The 23,747-nt window shown below is 26.8% G+C and overlaps 1 protein-coding gene across 1 annotated transcript; it reads right to left on the bottom strand.

Annotated features, from left to right (window-relative positions):
- Nucleotides 1–2,245: 2,245 nt before the first annotated feature.
- Nucleotides 2,246–18,845, bottom strand: LOC112596850. Its single transcript, XM_025342673.1, has 7 exons — nucleotides 18,709–18,845; nucleotides 15,563–15,833; nucleotides 15,311–15,498; nucleotides 13,859–13,995; nucleotides 13,292–13,497; nucleotides 5,571–6,364; nucleotides 2,246–2,459 (listed from the first exon to the last, which is right to left on the bottom strand). The coding sequence occupies exons 1-7, from the start codon at nucleotides 18,843–18,845 to the stop codon at nucleotides 2,246–2,248; spliced, it is 1,947 nt and encodes a 648-aa protein (XP_025198458.1).
- Between the last annotated feature and the right edge of the window lie 4,902 nt (nucleotides 18,846–23,747).

Genomic DNA, 23,747 nt, shown 5'->3' with positions numbered 1-23,747 from the left:
TATATGATAAGAAAGGTAATCAGAGTATCGGACTATGAACAATCTGTTTATTTAGAACGGCTGAAAGGAGCGTATGAGGGTAGTGATTAAAGGAAAGTTCTGATAAAAATGTAGTTTTAAAATATTTTTAATTGCCAGTATGTAAATGTAATTACTGTACCTATAGGTCTTCAATTCATATTATTACTGTAACATTTTATTATATATCATATAATTGTAATGTTTAATTTTGTACCTGTACAATTGTAATTGTCGAGCTATCATAGTTTTCAACTAATAGCTAATTAAAAAAAAAAAAATAAATAAAATAAAATATATATCTTGAACTGGTGTAATCGCTAACATAATATAAGTAGTAGTCATTTTCGAAGTTTGCAGTCATATTATGCAACTTTCCCCAAAATTACATTCACAGATTGTCAGCATCTATTTTTAAGGCTTCACAGAGCAGTCGATATATTGTATTTCGGGCAACTATTTTTCATCGTAAATACACCGTAGTTAGACGGTGACAGTTGTCTATTGTTGACGATACGTATAGAAGAAATATTGTGTTACATTTACATATCACATACGTCTACACAATTAAATAAATAATCACTTACACACTACGAAGTTGAACCACTAGAATTGTATTTAAAAAACATGTTAACCCAAAATTTACGAATTTAAAGAGACTCGCTTTACCAACAACGATTGACTCCTCCTTGGCCGAGCGCGATTGGACAGACCCGCTGCAGTGGCTCAAAACTATCTGCGCAGTGGAATTCCACAATATAATGCGGCAATACTCGTTCTCGCGGGTACACGAATATAAATATTTATATATTTATGTATATAAAAGAAATGCTTAAACATATTATAATTTACTATTAATATTATAACTTGTTATTGTTGAATGAAATGGATTTATAAAAATTCCATTAGACGGTTTACATCGTCTATCGTTAGTGGAATGCTAGCACTCAATCCTTACAAACATAACTATTCCACCCAATAAAATGTTACCCAAAATAATTGGAAATATTATGTGAATCAAGCATTTAACATAGTTAATGTCAAAATAATGTTTTAGTAGTCCATTGCTTAAATTTATCCACTCCTAAAAATATCTAAAATCAACGAGCGATTGGCTCTACTAGACAAGTAATAACACAATCGTTATTATACGCTATTTGTAAATTATATATATATAAATAAATTATTGTGGATGGCGAGATAATAACAAACCTGAGAAGCGATGCTATAAAGTTTTCATTTGCCACGACGGGGTTATAACAAACCAGTACCATTACATTTATGTATTTTTTATAAATTATACACTTTTTGAGAATCCAAATAAAAATTTAAAAATTAACCTGAATAATTCTGGCAATTTTCATCGATAAAAATGTATTTAAATGGATTAATTTAGATTAAAAAAATATTTATGTAAAATATGTACAAACAATTATCTTGATAAATTTATTGGAGAGTCCGAACACTAGTGGGATAGGTTAATATTCAAATAGGATCTTTACTTAATAATCAAAACGCTTTGAGACCTGCGTATAACCATAGATAATATAATATATTATCTATGCGTTTCACATAATGACACTAATTAAATATAAATGTAAAAAAGTTTTGCATACACATGAGTAATTTTTTTTAATTTTTAAATCAATTTTTTTCAAAACTTTTTATAGCATTCAAGTTCCAACCATATTAGGCAAAATTTATATCTTTATAACTTAATATATTTGTACACTTAATTAAGAATTTAAGACTTTTGGTAAAATAATTTTTAGATTGAGAAATGTATTTTCAATGCTCAAACATATGTAGAAAAAATTATTTTTGAAAAATGAACTCCAGAAATTCTTTTTAATGCGACCAATAATGTAAATACCTAGTACTTACTATTTACGATTAATCAACTTTATATAAAATCAGAAATTAAGTACCTAAACTATCCATAGGTAAAATATAAACACAATTCATATAAAATATTAATTTGTACATGTATACTGCGATGTAGATAAATAAACAACAATACGTAACAAACAATATCAGTCGTTTGTGAAGAAAAACTAAATTTATTTACAAACATAATCATTTCTCATTCGTCAAAATTAGATTAATGTTTGAAAAATAAATGTGTCTAAAATACGACAGTTTTAAAGGGGAAAAAACACAATATTAATAAACGCGACAACAGCAGCGTATTATATGGGCATCGCGTGATAATATGTTCATCGTCGTGTTACTTGGTGTGGGACTTTTCAGCTGTATAAAGAGGACAGTCTAAAGTCCGATGAAAGTATTTCTTAAAATCTTCGTCATTAACTTCTTTAGTACTGACATTATTACTGTCGCATATACGTAATATGCTCGGTGGTGTATCTCTACCTCCTTGGGTCTTATCGATATACTTCAACACCCATTGGTTTTCTTCTTCATAACGCTTTTCTAAACACCTGTAACGGAACAAATTCAATTATAAAAATAAATTTAAAATTCAAATAACAGTTGGGTGCGCATGTCTCAGAATTACGATCAACTATGACATTTTTACACACTTATCATTAGGGCTGAGATCTATATGTAATAAAAAAAAAACCAAAAATATGTACATAATATATATAATTAAATTACCAAAATAATATGTAGAATAAAATAAAACATATGTAATGAGAAAAATTTAAAAATATGGTGTAATACAATTAATTTTTAATCAATTTAAAGTAAAAAATAACAAACCATTAATTGTTATAATTTTTCAAAATTAAAAATACGAGTATGGTGATACGGTGTTAATATTGATTTATACCTTCTAAAAGAGCGCTCCACATCACAGATATTTTCACAAACACGTGAACGCAAGTACTGACATTTTTTTAAATTCCTAAATATATTTCATCAAATAATTTTTGAACATAAAGTATAATCAAAAATTAATATATAGTTATCGATCAGAAACAGTTAAGATAAACTAAAATAAAATTATTAATATTTAACTGAAACTTTCATATACTTATTAGTTATTAGTTATTTCCTATGTGCATTATACACTTACTTATTTTACGAATACCTACTATTATCAAAGTATAAATATATAATACTACTAAACCACCAAAATTGTCAACATTTACGAAATATGTAAAAAAAAAAGCAGAAATTTTACAAACTATGTAAAAATATATAAAATAATATAGGTATGTCTTATTTTATTGCAAATCACGTGAAACAAATTTATTATTTACAATAATTAATTTATCATGTTTTGGTAAAAATATGTATTTACATACAAATCCCAGCCCTACTTATCAGATAGGTATAATATATTATTAACCTAGGTAAGCAGGGAGCAGACTCAAATTAAAAGTGCTCACAAGAAAGTGAATCTTGTAAAAGATACTTATTTTTAAAAGTATTTAAATACAAAAACAGATACTTAATTTGAAAAATATTCAAAAAAATTATTTTAATACGCAGTATAAAAAAAATTGAGTATACTCGTAAATACAAATAAAAATAAAAATATTTATAGATAATTACAATACATTCAAAATATTTAAATAACATTTTTCTTATATCTTTTAAATCAACGAGTTTTTTTATAGCATTTTTAAGTCTTACGTTAATTGTATAGTTCGTTTTACGAATAAAAATATAACTTTTAAAAAATTTGTATTATTTTATATTTTATATGTAGACGTGATTATATTTCTAACTCAAATCGAACATCTATTCTTTATTATTTTTTTTTTTTTTTAAGAAAAACGTTTAAAAATTAATATTTGATTTTAATGTACAATGTACATTGTACATATTTAAAAAAGTATTCAAATTACTTTGTTCAAATACTTTTTTCAAAAGTATTTAAAATACATATTAAGTACTCTGAATATTTTTTTAATTGTTATTATGTATTTCTATGTATTTTAATATTATTAAACAGTGACAAATATAACACTATAATAAATTTGTACACTTACCTATCCACTATTAAATTTTTAGTAATTTTTAAATTTAAAAATTATTTTTATAATAATTCATTTTTTTTTTTTTTTAATTAATAAAAATAAATATACATATTTAATGTTATTACTTACCTAATATTTATAGTTATATAAATTATAAATAGTTATATTTGCCTATGCAAATTTTAACTTTTAAATTGTATTTAAAAATAATAATATGATATAAATAAGAAAGTAAGTTTTTTTGTTATTTTAGAAACTTATGTAATAGTAAATTTGTTCACATTTATAAAAAATATAATTTAAAAAATATTTTTATTATATTTTAGTATTTTACTTTAAATTTAATGAGATTAATTTTTATTAATTTATCATAATACCTAAGTATAATTATTCAATGGTAATACTGATAATATTTTGTTATTTTAGAATAGTTAAAATAATAATAATATTAGTTATCAATTTATCATTTTTCAAATTATCAAATTTATAAAATTTCAAACATCTTTTACTTTTATGAACAACTAAAAAGTACTCCGATTGATACAAGTAAACTTCTTTATGAATTATTCCAAACATATTTTGTTTTTAAAATTAAACCACGACCTACTTATTTTAATCAAGTGTGCCGTATATAACTGAGTAATCTAAAGTCATAAATTAGTTTTGAATATTTTTATCTTGAGCTGAAATGTTAATATATGCAAATGTGTACAACTAACTATCTAAAACGGATAATGGTTGATGAACACACACTACCTATGGTCTACTAGGCACTAGCTTACTACTTACAAAAAGACTATGTTTGGCCGAGTAGACTCATAGGTTATTGCCTATACGTAACGCCTTAAAAAAAACGCAATTCTAACGGTTTCTGTTTCCTATGGGTGATTTTTTTTAAACTTTTATTTATTTATCAAAGGTACGGATTGATAACCCAATCGTTACAGTTACAAATATTACTGACAAATGAACTTAAATAAGAAATGTTAATAAAACGAGTAGTTGCCTAAGATCCAGTAGTTCAAAAATGTATTTGAAACTCCAAAGTTACGAATGGTCAATTTTACTCAACATAACATTACGTATTATTTTAACTGTCTAAATAAACTCGTAAAATTTCAATTAAATACGATATTCAATAATAACATTTCAATTAAAATTGAAATAATTAAAATTATTGAAGGGTATTTTATTCCGTCGATATTTTTTACCAAAACAGAACTATCTTATGCCAACTGTACCCACTCATACTAGTCGTCGGTTGCCTAGAACTTCTGAAAATGTATTTCAATTCACCGCAAAGTTAACTTCAATACAACCTTTTTGACACAAAATTCATCTGTAAACCCTTCAAAATTTAATTTTCGAATTTTATATATTAATTGTTAATAAAAAAATATGTTAAAACGTCAATAATATTTAACGGAACAGATTAATTTATTTCAATATGTGAAAAAATCGTTTTTGAATAAACTGCATGTCGAAATAAAATATGTTTTCAGAAATCTTTTTACGGGACGACGTCCGCGGATGTCGCAGCAGCAGTGAATCAATTTAAAAGAAATTTGGCCCTCGCGCTGAAAGATTGACAATAACACTGACCTGGGACAGAGCGAAGACACTTGACCGGCGTCCGGCGCCGGTGGTTCGTTGTCGGGCGTAACGGTGGTCGGATCTAGGGCGGCGATGATTTTCGCGTGTCTGTTGACGGTTCCGTCCAGATCGCGAGACAGGAACTCGTCTTCCTGCTCGGACGCGGTGGACATCGAGTCACCGGCGGCCGCCTCCTGCTGCTGTCTCGGCCCGCTGTCCTCGTAAATGTAGTTGTTTTGTATCCAGAACACCCGTTGCAATACGTCGTCCAGTCGCCTGTCCATCGGCTCGAAATACTCGATCAACTCGGTCAGTATGGCGGTCGGCGATAGCGATCCGTCGCCCGGCCGTTCGCGGCGGCGGCGGCGGCGCCGTCGGTGGCGGTGGTGGTGACGACGGCGGTGACGACCGCCTCCGCCGCCGCCGTCGTCGCTTTCGTCGGCTTCGTCATCTTCTCCTTCTTCTCCATCACCTTCTCCTTCTCCTTCTCCTTCTCCTTCTTCTTCGCAGCCGTCTCCGCCACCACCGTCGCAACGCACCAAGAGATGGTACGATGGCCGCCGGCTGTCCGAGCCCATCATCAGCTCGCACGCGTCGTCCACCGTCTGGCACGTCTGCCGCCATTCGTCCGCCATCAGCCGCAACGTTCTGCGCGCCTCCCGCAAAGGCGCCCGCCCGGCTTTGAACGTCCTCACGGCGTTCGCAAACTCCTCCGCTTTTGCCGCCTGCGCGTCACACAACTCGCGCTTTCTTTCCGTCACGATTACGCGCGTTTCTTCGATCGTGTTTTCCGCTGTCGTCAACTGCACGACCAAATTTTACACGAATAAGATTATTGTCATGATTATCGTTGTTGTTGTTGTTATTATTATTATTATTATTGTTGTTACTATTATTGTTGTTGTGTTACTATCATCGCTGTATAGAACTCGAATATTTATGACTTAGCATATTTTTTGGCGCAATCAGAATTATACCAAAATTATACGATTTAAAGTTCACGAATTCTATAGATTTCAAATCGACTTACTTATTTTGCACTTAATTACATATTTGACACTTTTTATGTTTGCATATAGTGTTTATTTCTAGATTTAGTAGAATATTTCTAGTTTACTAATTAGAAACAATGAAAAATGTTTCGTTTTATTATTATTATTTTGAACATTTACAAAAACAGTTAAACGGATAAAGATATAATAATATTATCGTTGTCGTTTAAGCACGCGTAAAATCGTTTTTGAAAATTTATAATCGGGACGTATCTACTTGGTTTTACCTACAAATATGTTAACATGTGCCACAAGTAAACGCTTTTAGTTACAAAACACATATTTTACGTTCTATAATTATTGTATGTTTCGCGTATCTATTTACGTAATTTTAATATAGGTATATAACATATTATTTTTGAATTTCAAATAATATTTTTCTTTTTTTTTTACACAGATTTATATAAAATAATTAATATAGTCATATCAATAAATTTGAAGACATATAATTGCATATTTTGGTATTTCTAAATACATATTTAAACGAATTTATGTTAATTAACATCCGAGCTCTAAATTTATCAGGCTTGAAACTTTATGTGCTAAAAAATAATGAAATATGTGTATACATATGCACTAAAAAAAAAGCTTAAATATGCAGTATTATGCAGTACAATGTGCAGTTATTTTTGTTTTTACAATGTCCACGAAACTCCAAGACTCTACTAAAGCATGTTCTTAGTTTGCAGTTTTAAAATTGTTTCAAAAATTACTTTAAAATTTGATTAATATAATATACTAAATTATTTTGTACATTTTCTTTCACCAAATTTTTTTTTTTTTGAAACTTTAATACATAAAGCATCATTGAGATCTAACCTACTCACGATATCAAGAATTTATTCATAGTATTTAGTATTTACAGTAATAAATAAAGTACGACGGTAATCCAAGTACTCTAACAGGTTATAATATAGATTCTAGAGATAGATGGATATCTGGTGCGTTATTTTTAAAAATTTTTAAACACGATAGTGCTTTTTTAAATATTTTTTGTACATTAACTACCACATTGAACTCGTACTTATTTAATATATTTCCCATAATAAACTTCCAAAAATTTCCAAAACTTTACATTTGATAGTTTCGGTGTTTAAGAATTACGAACAAAGTGACAAGAATCATGTGAGTTGCAGACGAAATCTAAAAAGGTAACATACGAATTGCAGACACAAATATAAGATACTGATTGCGGACAAATGTTCAATTATTATTTTTGACATAACGGTCGTGGACGGTGAGAGATTACTTTTTGATATTGACAATATTGAGACAGCTGTCAAAAAATATGTTTGATAAGTTTAAACACAATCTTAATCATGCTTCCTTAATATCTATCGTCTTTCTGATCGTCTATTGTCTGTGTAAAAATGTGTAGTGAAAAACTTCATTTTCTTCTATTTCACAAACGACAAATGCTTGTGAAAGTGTTCATGCTATTCTTAATGAAATGTTTTATTGCAGTCACCCTATCATACATCAATTTATCGACACCTTTAATAAAGAACAGATTGGTATTGATACGAAAATGAATTGCATCTACTCCTGTACGAAATTTAAAAAGAACGAAAAAAACTGTCAAAAAGGAGGCATTTATCAGCAAACAAATGTTGCAATATTCAAGTGGTGAAATCAGCAAAGTATCATTTATACACGCTGTTATAAAAAATTTTTCCTGAGTCCTGAAAAAATTGGTGAAGGCAAACTCATGTGATTTTTATTTAAAAAAATTATGTACGCAATTAGTATTATGACAACGAAACTCTTGTCCGCAATTGTCAGGTTATATTATTGACCTGAATAATTTGTCCACAACTAATATGTGTCCGTCGTCCAATAGCTTATTAAGTGGTGTAATAGCCGAGACCTTTACATAAATCCATATTAAACTTTGGTTTTTTAAACAAGAGCTCATGTTTTTATAATTGTTGGCACTTGGTGCCATTCTGATCTTTACACTTAATAGAACACATACAGTACATACGTTTTACAGTTTTTAGGCTCTGTATAATTACACTGGATTATCTTTCCAAATCAATTATCGGTTCACAATATTTGCAAAACAATACTTTATAGAATTCAGTGTTGGTGAATTGCGGCCCAGTCTCAAAATAACGTACGAATTGCGGCCCGGGTTTATGAGAGGTACGTACGAATTGCGGCCATACAATAATGTATATATATTACATATTAAGTTTAATCAATGAAAATGTTGAAAAAAATTTCACATATACCTATCTTCATTTTTTATTTGACTCTCTTAGAACTTCAAGAAAATTAATTAAAGAATATAGAAAATGAAAAGTGCTTAAGTTTTCATTGGAACTTAATTTTTGAAAGTTTAGAGAGAAAATCTTATCAAAAACGTGCACAAGAGGATATGATCAATTATTTTTACTTCATTTCTAAATCAATCTGTAGATCATTGTTGGAAATTTATTTCTATTAAATACCTGAAATAGTAATAAATAATGCCAATAGTTTACCGTGGTTCATGGCGTATTCGAAACAAATAAAACGCATCTATATACATTATACACTATAAAGATGATACACACAATTGACACAACATATGTCAATCGTTACACAACCACTTAGCACGTACACAAGTATACTTGACCACATAATACATTTCCACTTCCAAATTCTTCAATAAAAATGAAATGTTAATGATATAATTATCTTATGCTTCAGAATAATAGATCAATTATCGCTTTCAAGTTTCATTTTAATCAGTTTACTTTGTGTTAATTAAAGAAAACATTGACTCATAATATTTAGTATTTATAATGTTACAATGTTATCAAAGACGGATCTTAAAAATATTTGTTCATTTTTATCTTCCCAATAACCGTTTTGTATCAATTTCTATACGGAAAAAAAATATTTACTACTTAGGTATATACATTATACATATAAATACAAGCCTGTGTTTAAGTCATCGACCACAATGTGACGTTAAGAATTTTTATTTTTATTTAAATTATATATTTACCCTGAGCACTTTTGTTATTTAGCAAATAACAATATTTATTTTTTTTTTTTTTTAATGAAGCACACCTTGTACATTTCATAAATTATAACTATTTTAATGTTTCTACTCACGAACAGTTTTTTTCATAAAGAAAATTGTACAAATAGTATAATATATGAGATCGATAATAAATTAAATCGACTTATAACAAAAATTAGAAATTAATGTTTTTACATTTTAAATGTGTATATAATATATATAAAGCTTTTTAGCTGAAAATATTTTAATATATATTTTTTTTTTAATCCAATTGAAAATTGCCGAAATAAAGAAACGATCTACAGACGAGCGCAGAGTGACCTGTACATATGGAAAAAAAATATTATTTTTTATATGTTGTATGAATCAATGTTATCCATGTATTTTCAATTAAATTTCATCGATTAAACTGTAAATTGTGAACGAAATTTTCAATCGCGGTGGTATGGGAACGTCTAGTACAAAACATAAGAAAATTTTTATCGAATATGTACACTAAAAAAATTATGGTGTACGGCTGAGCGTATTTTATATATCACTGAAAATTAGATGATAATATTGTTAGATGTTATAAATGAGAGAAATATCAAACTTTACGTCCCACATTAATATACAAGGTGACTAAATGATACAATTTTATCTCTGATATCCATAATTGTTATATTATGTTATTGGACAACGGGCGATACAATATATTTGATGATGGTAAAAATTATCATCAACTATAAGTGCTATATTTTATTTTTAATATTGTACTAATGAAATAACTAATTTAATTAAATCATAGTATTTCTCTGTAAACGATCTTACAAAAATAAATGCTTCGACTTAATTTATTAAAAATACACCGAGAACACCAAACAATGTAATCAACGTACATATGTAAATATTTATGTTCATTTTGTGTACTATATAATGATTACTCTGAGCTCGCCTTTCAAAATCTAGTAAGCTTAACGATACTTAAGATCGTTTCTTCAAAATATTGCGATCTAAATACTCAATGGTTTTGACCCTATTTTCCGATGCTTTCAGAAGTCTGAAAAAAAAAATAATACATTTCGTTTCAAATAATCGCAGTTTAGAATAAGAAATTAATTCTAATTTATCTTAGAAAATTATAAATTAAAAATAGTGAAATAATTTATATTTCTTATAATATTAATATAATAAAATTACATATAGTATCTTGGTTATTATTACTCATTAGTCATTAATTATTACCTATTCGTAATTTCCAATCAATATACGATTAAATCAGGACCACGTGATGTAACGAAACCCCCTTTCAGTTTTCCGATATTTAAACCTATTGTAGAACATACTCAATTTTGAAGTAAAACGCAAATTATTAAGATATAATTAAAAAAACAGACACCGATTAGTAATTATAACGCTTGTTGTATTTATCACTATGTTAACAGCTGGTTTTTGAGAACTATACGCGTATTTAAAGTGAGATATAGATGCAGATTCATTGTATTAGATACTAGACAATAATGGCAACAGATTAAGAAGTGCTAGAAAAGAGTAAAGATAACAGTTTGCAAGTGCAATTCAAAATTCAAAATTCACAAACGATTAACTTTTTATATTTGTTAAAAAAAAAATTGTTTACATACAATCATATCATTATAATTAGATTAGATTAGGTTAGCTTAAAAAGTTTAAAAAGTTTTTTAAAAAATGGTATGTACACTACCCATCTTTATTGCAATGTCTAAAATAATTTTTTCTAGTTTACAAAGTGAGGCTTATCTCGGAAATAATATTAAAAAAATAGATTGTAATCTTCCTGTATCAATTTAAAGCAATAAAATAGTTATATACTAGGTTAAATACACGAAATATTGTTTTACATTTTCAATCATAATTTTAACACTTTTTTAAATTCTATGCGAAGCTATGAATGTATTTAATATACAATTATTTTTTGTTTGAATACTACGATAAGTAGTAAAAAATGCTTCGATTTTCAACTTTGAAGTTGATTTCACATATATTCAGTGCTGTGTTATAGTGAAGAGTATATGGCGATATAAGCCGTATACCTTCTAATTATTACGAATAAACCATATATCTTCTGGTTATAGTCGTATACTCTCTATTATAGTGAAATAATATAAAATTATATATAAATATATTATTTTCTTTTTTGGTTGTTACGAAAATAAAAGATAAAAAAAAACATAGAATAAAATGCATATTATACATATCTAAACCATGAGTCACCTTTTTACAACTACAACACTGGATAGATTGTACCTGGATTGTTCTTTTAAAGGTCAAACTTAAAAATTACCACTATTTTTCAAAAATATTGGGAAAAACAAAAAAAATTATAGAAAAACGAGACATTTTCACGTAAATCCAGTTTTTAATAAAAAGAAAAAACGATTTGATTATGTTTTTTTTTTTTGTTTTTAACTCAAATACGAATAACCGAAAGGTATTTTTGCATTTTCAGCTAATGTTTATAATTTATATGATCATTTTCTACGTAATATATTTTTTATAATATTTTGACTCTTTTGGAATTATTCATAGAAATTTAAAATTTAAAATTTTTTTTAATATTTTTCTTTTTATAAAATATCAATTAAAAATTATTTATTTGATAGAAATGCTTAAAAATTCGGTACAAAGTTAAGTTCAAATAATTTATATTAAAATAAATCTAAAATATATACAAGCAACAATTTTGTTTTAGACATTTTAAGTTAAAATTTAGACGACGTTACATATTTACATATTCAAAGTATGAATAACGATATTCATTATTTCGTTAAAATTTAAAAATATTATTCATAATAAATGAATATATAAATTTTATATAGGTGTATTATTATATTTTATACAAAGGATATTTTAAAAAGCAAGGTTTTCAACAAAAACTATAAATTTCAACTTACCGGCTACCGTAATCATAAAATTAAAATAAATTACTTTAGAACCGATATCAAAAAAACATATCTAGTGATACAGGCTGATAAAGTGATAGACCATCTCCGCTCATTATTGTTTTTTGTATAAAATAATACGAGTATATCATTGAATTTAAATGTTATACACACATAACAGTGACCCACTCGACACATATTGTACGTATAGCAGAGCGGTATACCCATTGGACTATATTTTTTCAATTTTTCAATTGCTTTTTGTTATTTAAAATTATGTTTTACATAATTTTTAATATATATACTTTTATGTATTTTATATATACACATTACTGTATACATCTATACATATATTTTATATTTAGGTGTAAACCAAAAATTAAATACAAACTTTATAATTAAGAATTTCAAACTCAATATTTTAAATTTAAAATTGCATTTTGTTTAATATATTAATCAATACTCTAGGAAAATGAAGTAAAATTGAGTACCAACATAAAATTATAGATTTTTTAAGTTTTATTAAATTATTAATACATTTTTATTAAATTCAATTTTTTAGTGTTCTATATGGAGTTATAAATTCAAACTATAATTTAATAGTATCTACAATATTTTTTAGATATATCAAAAATACCACGTAGCTATGAATAATAAAAAAATATAAATTGTTTGTTTTTATCCAATTTATTTACCTACTTACTGCATTAAATATATATTATGAATATTATTTATTATACAAATATATTAAAATATATGACTTACGGATGATTCTAATTCCACCAAAAACCTAAACATGGATTGATTATCAAGGTCCATTTTAACAATTTGTTCCATAATATTTTCTAAGTTTTTGTCTTCAGCAATGTAAATTAAATGTTTAATAAATGTTTCTGCTTCAACGTTTAACGCTAACATTTCAGTATTCTCTTCGATTGGTTTTTCAATGTGTTTATTATGTCTTAATTTTACTAAAAATAGGTTTTAAAATAAAATATTACAATACTCTATCATATTTATTTATTAATATTTTATTTATGTTTAGAAATGCGAATTTAGCATTTCGCATCAATATGACGCACTAAATTAATTTATTGGAAGCAATCTTAAACTCGATTTAATTAGTGATTTAAAACTCGAATTATATTATATACAGCCGTTTCAATTATTTTATCATAATACGATATATACAATATACATAGATAAATAAATCACATAATCTCATTTACAATTTAAATTGTATCATTCAACCAAATCTCATAATATACATTATTAATGCTTTCTCTAAACTGGCGTAAATTTAAAATCTATATGTAATCTTTCTATACATACGCTTTTGTGAAAGAAATGTTGTCATTCTTAAATCTTCGTTCACCTGCCGTCTGAGTGACGTTATGTGATTTTTATTATCACCATTTTGAGCTTTACTTGATTTTAAATATGTCTCCAACCTTTCCTTAGCTTCATCTCTGGATCAAATATCAATACAATTATTATACCTATTTAAAATATAGTTTAAGCGATAAAAGACTTAAATTAACTATCAACTCTGTTAACTAAAATATATCTAATGATTAATAATGAGTACCTACACAATGTTCTACCTATAATTTATCATTATATAAAATAGTATTATGATAATAATTATTACATAATAATATAATGCCCAATATTTACATAATAATATATGCTAAATTTTCAAAACATATTTGAATTAGATGTCCTCTTTTCTATTATTGTAAATATTGTAACAAATTATTTTATTTTTATTTGTTCTATAATATTTTAAAATTTAGAGTATGTTTATTTTAAACAAAAAAAGGAAATTTATTCGGTATTAAATGATAACCACGCAACAAATCGACAATCAATTTATTAAAACCTAGTAAAGATGATATAAAAAAAATAAAGAATTTAAAAATGTTTTTTTAAGTCAATATTAGGCTTTTGGTTCTATCTTATTGGATGAATTATTCTTTAGTTTTTTGGTACTTTAATACTTTCGGATGTCAGTACACAATTTGTTTTTTTATTTTTGATAACCTATGCGGCTACGTAATAATATAGATAAAACACATACTCTCAAAAAAAATTGTTTAAAGTTATCTTAAAGTAAAATCATCTATTACAATAACCACAGAGAATAATATTCTGGAGGATTTGAAATATAACTGTGTTTAAATATTATTCTCAAATATTTTAGTATTAATTTAAATCAACAGCAATTTAAAAAAAAAAAGGTAAGTCAAATAAAAAACTTATGTCGAACTCTTCCAATTAATATTCTCAATGATTTATTTTGATAGGTGAATAAGTGAATTTATTTTATAATTACTCAATTGAATAACTATAAATTATAAAACCTATAAAGTTGGCAAAATTAATAACTTTATATTACTAAGTAAATTAAATATTATACCTATAGGTACATCCTATATAGTCTACAATATTACGTAATGTAATACAGATAATATATGTAAATATTTATTCTATCTATAGATAATTTAAACTACTTATTTACACAGATAGCTAAAACACTAGCCTAAGATGTCATAGCATAGGTATTAGATATCATGAGTGGTTCTTCAAAAGTAAATTCTTAAGGAGAGCACTAAAAATTGTGCATACATATATATATATGTATATACGTATATACACAATACACAGATCACTGTTTTTCCGTTCATAAGTAGATACTGACTATAAAGTATAAACTATAGAGAAATGATTTTATGTCATACATCCCTCTCTTCCTCCTACGTTAACTACTATCAATAGGTATACCTGAATGTGTAAGTCCTCGCAACTTGTTCGGTAAGAACAGATACTATTTCTTTTCCTTTGTTCAACTTATTCATGTGCGAATTGTAAATATTTTGTGTTTGTTGCCACCGTTTAAGCAACATTTCCACTTGCACTTTCAGTTGATTTTGTTCATAAAGTAACCTGTTGTATTCGTTGTTTGCAGTATTCTATAAATTAAAATAGTATTTGCTATTAAAAAAACAACAATGTTATTTAACTATATATTTGTACAGTGGTTAATGTCGGGACATCGTCATTTGCCAATCTATTTCTGATTGTAAGCTTTTCTAGTTCAGCTTCCAACTGGACTATCTCTTTGTCCACTTGCGCCTCGATTTTTCTTTGTTCGTTCAGCTCAATTTTTGCCAGTTTAGTTTCGTGAATCAAACTTGTAAATTTTGCCCTGTACTTCTCTTCTTCCTTTACTTTTACTTCGGATTCCATTGCGTACAAATCAGTCATCAAATTATTTCGTTCTTTTTCTAAGAACTTAATGGCCCATCTACGCAAGCACACATTCCCAACGTCATTAATCATCAGGGCTGGATTTAAGTGTGTGGTGGCCCCGGGCGAAAAATGTTTTTGGGGCTCTAAATAAGAGTGCAATAAAAACCTTTATCAAAACGTCGTCTAAAATATTATTGTTATATATCGTATATAAACACATACAAAGCGTATTACTAATAGACAGCTTAACACTGACAAGGTTTTTTTCGTATTATATTTGTCATTGTCAGCATACATTATTAATAAATGAAAACTAGTAAAATTTGTAATAAGATTAAAGTTACATTTATATCATAAAAAAGCATATGTTGATTGTTAATGGCTACATGATATGTAATTACTATTTTTTTTAATCAATTTTATAACATGAAGTTTTTTTTAAATTGTTTCTAAATAAAAACGTTAAAAATGGGAATTAAGATACGAAAACACTTACATCAGCAAAACAAGTATATCTGATAAAATTAATATTGTATAACTTAAAAAATTTTCTTGACTATTTACCATAAATATAATACCTGATATAAAATGTTTAAAAATATAAACAAGTATAGCATATATATTTTAGTAAATTGTTTATATTTTAATTTTAAATAATCTTAGGGGATAAGTAAATAGTTATTAATCCACAGTCCCGAGGCCATCACAATTATTGTTTTATAAACGTATATAAATAACTAAAATTTATTCTTAGTATAAGTAAAGCTATCATCGCCCACAAATAATTGTAAAAAACATTTTTAATCAATAGTTCTTTGCCAAAAAGTAGTTTAAACCTTTTTCAAAAGTATTTTTTAAGCTTTTTTACTATAAATAATAATTTTAAAAACTTAATATGCAGATATAAGTCCTTAAAAACTGATATTATATATTGAATTCTTTAATATGCCACCAATCGTTCGATTTTTAATGTTACAAAAAGGAATTTTTAAGTCTATAGGTATTGGATAATATTTCACCTATATCTTTGCGCTCTTTCTTTGATTGTAAAAATTAGAATATACTAATTAATAACTAATAAATATTGATTATTATAAGTAGCTATCTTGTTCAAATATCATACTCAATGTTCATTAATGAATAAACAATTTTCTTATGATATTATAATATGTATTCAACATTGTTTAAGTTCCTTTTATTTTTGTTTACATGTTATACAATATTTATAGAAATAAAAAATATTGTGGTGGCCCTGGGCTGCATTCAACTCCGCCAACTCTCACTAAATCCTGCCCTAATAAATGATAACCATCATTAATAACTGAAATAAACTGTATTGGCTATTTATATATTAACAAATATGCCATAGGTATTTAAGTTAAGTATTTAAGTATTTAAGTACCGTAATAATACTCGTTTAGTCGTAATTTTAACATTTAAGTGCAGTAACCGCTTTATTAAAATAATTTGTTGTATCTAATTAGATTATCTACTTATTTGGTATTATTTATTTAGTTATTATTGAGTACTTATTATTTTGATTAAATAATTTATTATACATTAAATAAATCTATAAAAATTCAGCTGTTAGGAGGTTCCTACTATTATTGACGAGTAACCTGCAAATCTGGGCAAATTAAATAATTTTTTTAACTAGTTTAAGTTAAATTATCCTAAAAAAAAAAAAAAAACATTAAGTATAACTAAGCTAATTTAAAGTAAAATTTTTTAAAATATAAATTAATTTGAGTAACTAAGTAATGTTACAAATTTAATAAAGAAAAATAATAAACTATATAAACTGAAAATTAAAAATTAAATTACTTATTTTTTTTAAATTTCATTAATTATATTCAAAAATAATTTTCTTATCGAAATGAAAATGAGTTATTATAATATAGTACAGGTGAGCCCGACCCGTGATTCACGGGCCGGATTCGGCCCGCGGAAGTATTACAACCGGCCCGTGACCATTTTATAAAAATTAGAAATTTGTAAAAAAAATAAAAATTATTATTTATAAAAAATGTTATTTTCATAAGTTTTTAAGAATTACGGCATTCGGTATCAATGTCCTTCTTTTTATTTTGAGATATTTTAAAATTTAAAATTTAATTTAATATTTTTTGCATTCAAGAAATGTAAACCTGTAGTTTCTAATGACAAAAATAAACTAGCAACTAGTGTGGAAATATTCAGTTCTTTAAGCACACATGATTAGAGTCATAAATTCGATAAGTAAATAAAGATAATAATATATCAGATAAAATGTACAAAAAAAAAAAAACCGTGAAGTTTATACTGCCCGTAGTATAAATATAATTTTTTATTGTAGCCCGCAAGTTGAAAAAGGTTGAGCATACCTGATATAACAATATTAAATATTATTATTACTATTTCTAATTAACATAATTAACAGACCAGTATCATCTAGACGATTCGAATAACCACAACGATAATAATATTATCGCTTTTGCACAATAGTATTTACAATATTATTCGATTTGAATACAGGATAAAAAAAATACGGTTTATACTTTATAGTACAAAAAGTTGTAAATTGCTTTTTACAATTAACTTCCATAGGTTTAGTAACATAACTGAGTTAAGTTATAATTATTTATGAAAATAATTAACTTAATTAATTAAATTAGGTTATTTTCTATCATTATATTTTTTTAACTAGTTAAATTAGGAATTCAAAAAACTTATCAGCTTTAGTGACTTATATAATATAATTATAATTTAACCAAATTGAAGATTACAATATTATTTCAAAATTTAAAATGATTATTAACTTAAATTGTTTATAGACTTTTTAATATCTTTACCGAGTTCATCGAATAAAAATATTTACTATTTAATATTCATGCTAATGTTAAATTACAATAGTCAATAGAAAGTAAACGGTATACACATTTTATTCTTACTCTTGACGTTTGGCTGGATTATCATTTGTTTTGTTTTTTCTGAGTTTATTTCGTTTGTTCATATAGCCATATTTAAGTATGTCGGCCCTTAGTATCTCACTAGTATTATCTTCCTGAGGTATAATGTTATTTGTCATTATGTAAACTGTTATTTTACAGATAATTCGTTCAAAATATAAAAGTTGTGTAACATCAATTGATTATTATTCAATGGAAACAAAATATATAAACTTATGAAACAACGATTTCAATCGAATAAATTAGTGAATAAAAACGTAGAACAGTTTTAAATATCTAGAAAAATATACTTTTATCGTTTTGTTTGTTGACATGACTAATGGTAGGAAAATATACATTCATTTTTATTCCATCGTTACCAACAAATAGTTTTTATACAAAATTTAATTAAAAAAAAAAAAAAAAAAAAAAAAAACGAACAACGATTATACTATTATCTATTATGTTTTTACTATTACTTTGTACTCTATATGTATACGGTTTACGTACTTAAAATGATCAATGATCATTAATTATATATATTCTCGTATGGTATTATAATAGTATACGTATCTTTATTCACTGACAAGACCAGTAATTTTAAATCTTTTTTAAAACAACAATCCCCAAATTATTCAAAATTCGATTTTTTTCGTGACACCTAAAAATATTTTTCCAATGTACCTTCATGTATAAGTTATTTTAAGTGCTGCATGCTACTTGCGTTCCGTAAGATTGTTGATAAAAATTTGCAATATTACAACAGGTAATCCCAAATGCTCGGACGCAACTTACGTATGATATTTATTGACGAGTTATTTTGTATATTGATAATTTTGGTTAGGTATTAATAAATTTGTGATTATATTCTAAATAATTATATCTCTGAAGATTTGCGTTTCCCTCCTCAAATATGGGCTGAGTGTTCCACTAATGTTCAGCGAACCATTAACTCATGTAAATCATTTCATTTGAAATTTAATTCTTCATTTCATCACTCGCACCCTAATATTTTCGTATTCATCAAAGTACTAAAAGAATTTTAAATTAATACGTATATTCTAATGAACAGTTCGAATAAACCAAAAAAAATTATAGAAGTGACCAAAAAGATAAAATAAAATTTATCGAAACTCAAATTGCCAAACTTAACAACAAAGAAATTAATAGTATGTTATTTAAAACTAATGTATGTCATAAATGTTTACCTAATATTGATTTATAACAACATTTATAGATTTTTTTTAATTATATGAAAACCTCTCTATAACGGAATCGCTTGGAACCCAGAACTTTTTTTCCGTTATAGGAAGGTAAAAAAAATCAAGTTTCAAGAATTTACAAATGTGTTAAAAAAAAAAATTATATTTTAGGTAAATATTCGTACAACGTAAATTTATATTTAAAAATTATAAATTTGAGTTTTTCCACGTTAAAATTTTGTAATAATTTCCTTCGTATTTAGTTTTACTCTCTCATTCAACTTATTTAATCTAACTTTATTGAACAAATAGTCAGTGTTGTACGTGGCATATTAGTGAGTTTAAAAGAGTACGAAAATAAACGAAATCATAACAATAAAACGCGAACACAACAGACGATTGAACAGTTCACATTTACAAAATTTTGCTGTAGGTATATTACATATATAATATTTGCTATACGTCTACATGCTTATTAGAAGGTAATAAATAAATCAATATCTTGAGATTTACCATTGGAGCGATATTTCATATAATGATAAAATTAAATATTTTTATATTTAAATAATTTTTTTTTTCGTCTTACAGAGAGTATTTTTGCTAATTAAGTCTCAAAAATGGTCCGTTTTCGTTTTGTAGAGGTTCCGTCTTAGAGATGTCAATTTCATATATTGTTATTTGAACTGGGACTATTGATATATTTCGTTATAAGGAGGATTCCATCTAATAGAGAATCCGTTATAGAGAAGTTTTACTGTTCATATCTGTGTTTTATTTTCGTATTATATTCATACAGTTCTGAAATTAGCAATTTTGTGAAATATTTCAAAATTTTTTTAATAATTAATATAACAATTTATATACCTATACCTATGTTTTTTTGTAGATATGCCTAACTATAAAATTATATCTTTAAGAAATTATCATTCGAGATGCAATTAACACATCAATATATACGACAAGTAACTTGCGTCCTAACTGTTGGGACGCAAGTTCCCTGCTATTATCAATTTGGGACACAAGTAGTATGCACCGATTTTAAGTAAGTCTATAAGACTATAACGGTGTATAAACTTTGATATTTCTGTTTAACTTTTTTGTACTTGAGCGTTTCGAAAAATTATTTGTATTTTGGTCTATTATAAAATCCCAATTAAGTTCGTACTAATTTGTCCTTAATTACGTGCTAAATCGGCTTAGGAATAAATTTTATAAAAAAATATTTGTTTTTACAGCCCCCGTGGTAAATTTTAGATTTTATGCAAATTCCAAAAACATACAAATTGCGAAAATATTCGTGCAAATTCATGCTAATTATTCGCATAAAAAATTGTAATATTTTGAATGTTTGGGAACTAGGGAAATAGATACGTTTAAGATAAATTGTCTAGTAAACAAATTTTTGTACAGTAAATAATAAACAAAATATAAAAGTTCGATAATAAAAAGCACCAACGTCGTTAAAAGCTATAATAATGAGTCACGTAGTGAACTATATAAAAAATAAAACGTACATTTAACGCATTATTCGAATTCACCCCCGCGCAATTGTATAATGTGTCATTTCAGCAATCTGACATCTGTGCTCCAAGTGTATCAATTAGGTACCTACGAGTGTATCTAATCCACAGTATGGCAATATTACTTATTCGTCGTTTTTTGATTTGTAAATGTATTATTTATCGATTCTGGTTATTTTAATAATGCGCATAACATTTTGTTAATTGGATTTTTGAAACTAACTGAAATAAAACCATCGAGTTAAGAGGACACTTCGCCCGCGTACGTACAAAATAGTAAAAACCGTTTCACGAGGGCGACAACCATTCGGACTGTGTAGTCCAAATCGAGCAACCGAATTTTCACACTAGAAAGCGGAGATTTTGAACAGTGCGACATCGCTTTTAATATTTTGATACCACCAATACGAAAAAAGTTCTTAACGTTTCAAATCCCATAATTTTTGTGTTTTTCAAACGCGAATGACTCTTCTTGTGGTTTTTATATCGAAAGAATAAAAACGACGTTGCACAGTCCAAAATCTCCTGCTTCGAGTGTAAAACTTCGGTTGCCAAGTAAGACGACGCATGCGGGTGAAGCGTCCTCCTCTCGAAATCCGACGTGCGAATGTGCGATCGCTATACGGTGCGTCGCGGATGACGTAACACAACGTCGACGAAACGTCGACGCGAACCGATCAGGAACGCATGTCGTTTTCGCGTTGGTCGTCGAACGAGTGGTTGTACCGCCGTCGATCAGCACCGCCGCCGCTTGCGCGTACGACGACGAAGCCGGGACACAGCTAAAAGCCCGTGCGACCCTGGTACCGTGAACTCCCGTTTCATCGACGTCCTCGACGATATCAACGAAATCGACGGCGGGCCGACACGGTTTCGATTCAAGTCCAAGGCGATACCGCAGATAACCGTGACATAATTATTATTATAATGTGACGTACGTTATGCGTCATGGTGCACAATAGTATTATTATTATTATAATCCGTAGAAGTGATTAAGGAGAGCCGGAGAGCGTGTCCTTGCTGCGAGTCCTGTTGGCTGTAAATGCGTGTCAGCGCGTAGTTCGTATCAAAAGGATTAACAGCAGAGCGCACGTGCCCATAATGGCGCACTACAGAAATATTAAATTATTTTCTTTCGCGAAATATTGATCGTTTGCTAATATCGTATTCATTTATTTATTTATCCGGAAAAATGTCTGAAAACTATTTCATTAACTAGTCACGATGTTCACCAACTGTGCTCTTACATTTTTAAATTGATTTTAAATTGTGAGTGATCTTTGAATAGGCTTTAAATTTAGTTATTTTACAATGTTGAATTTACATTTTTTTTTATATATAAACGAGGTATATAGTAGAACCAATGCTTAGATTTTAAACTTTTCTGGTAAGAAAAGTTGATAATTGCACCTTTGGTAGGTAAAAATTATTACTTTTAAAAATAGTAAAAAAAAAAATTAATAAACTGGAATTTTTATGAAAAACTAGTCTTTGATAAAATCAAGTGTACTAATGTTGTTGTAATTATTAAAAAACGAATAACCATAGATGCTTGAAATTATCAACAAACTTTCGTATTAAGTTCAAATATTTTGTAAATATCTTAACTCATTTTTATTTAATAATAGAAATTTTAAATTTTCTATGACCTTTATACGACTCTCGTAGCAGTCAATGTGGTGTTACATGGGTACAAAAAAAAAATAAATTAAAAAATAAATTAATAGTAACGTACGGAGAAGATACAACTGAAGACAGCGATACAAGTACTGAAGATGAAAACGATGATTTAGGTGTAGTACCACTTCAGCCATAACAAACTGTTGATATGTATATTAAAATAATTGTTATTTATAATATTATTATGTACATAGATGTTGTTATTATGTTATTAATATTATTTATTATTATTATTATTATTTTTATTATATTATTTATATTATTTTACAATTTCTACTTTTTGTTCTTAAATAAAAGATTATTATCAGAATATTTGATTTTAAATTAATATCGTAAAATAATTTTTGTGACAATTGTTGGTTTATTGATGTATTTTCGGTAATAATATTCAAATATGGAGAACCCCTGGTTTTCCGTAATCGCGCCGCCGCCGCCGTCTCAATTTATCTGGCTGATATAAACTGAGTACTCAGTTTTATGTACCAAAGTCGGAATTACTCAATAAAATATTCTGCTAAAAATACAAAAATATGTTGTCGTTCAAATAAATAAAAATTTAAAAGGTAAAAATTTTAAGGAATAAATATTTTTTTGTTTTGAAAATTTTGTTTTACAATGGCTTAAATTATGTAAAGTATAT

Source organism: Melanaphis sacchari, unplaced genomic scaffold, assembly GCF_002803265.2.
Source record: "Melanaphis sacchari strain LSU unplaced genomic scaffold, SCAv2.0 Contig358_pilon_pilon, whole genome shotgun sequence".
In the NCBI taxonomy this organism is placed as follows: domain Eukaryota; kingdom Metazoa; phylum Arthropoda; class Insecta; order Hemiptera; family Aphididae; genus Melanaphis; species Melanaphis sacchari.
This window is presented reverse-complemented; position numbering and strand designations above follow the sequence as displayed.

What these genes read in the sequence shown, in the direction of transcription:
- LOC112596850 (XM_025342673.1), bottom strand. Translation starts at nt 18,845, where the DNA reads ATGACAAATAACATTATACCTCAGGAAGATAATACTAGTGAGATACTA. An exon ending in GCGAGGACTTACACATTCAG is followed by an intron (nt 13,996 to 15,310) that starts GTATACCTATTG and finishes TATTTGATCCAG; the next exon opens with AGATGAAGCTAAGGAAAGGT. An exon ending in TGGTGGAATTAGAATCATCC is followed by an intron (nt 6,365 to 13,291) that starts GTAAGTCATATA and finishes TTGGTCGTGCAG; the next exon opens with TTGACGACAGCGGAAAACAC.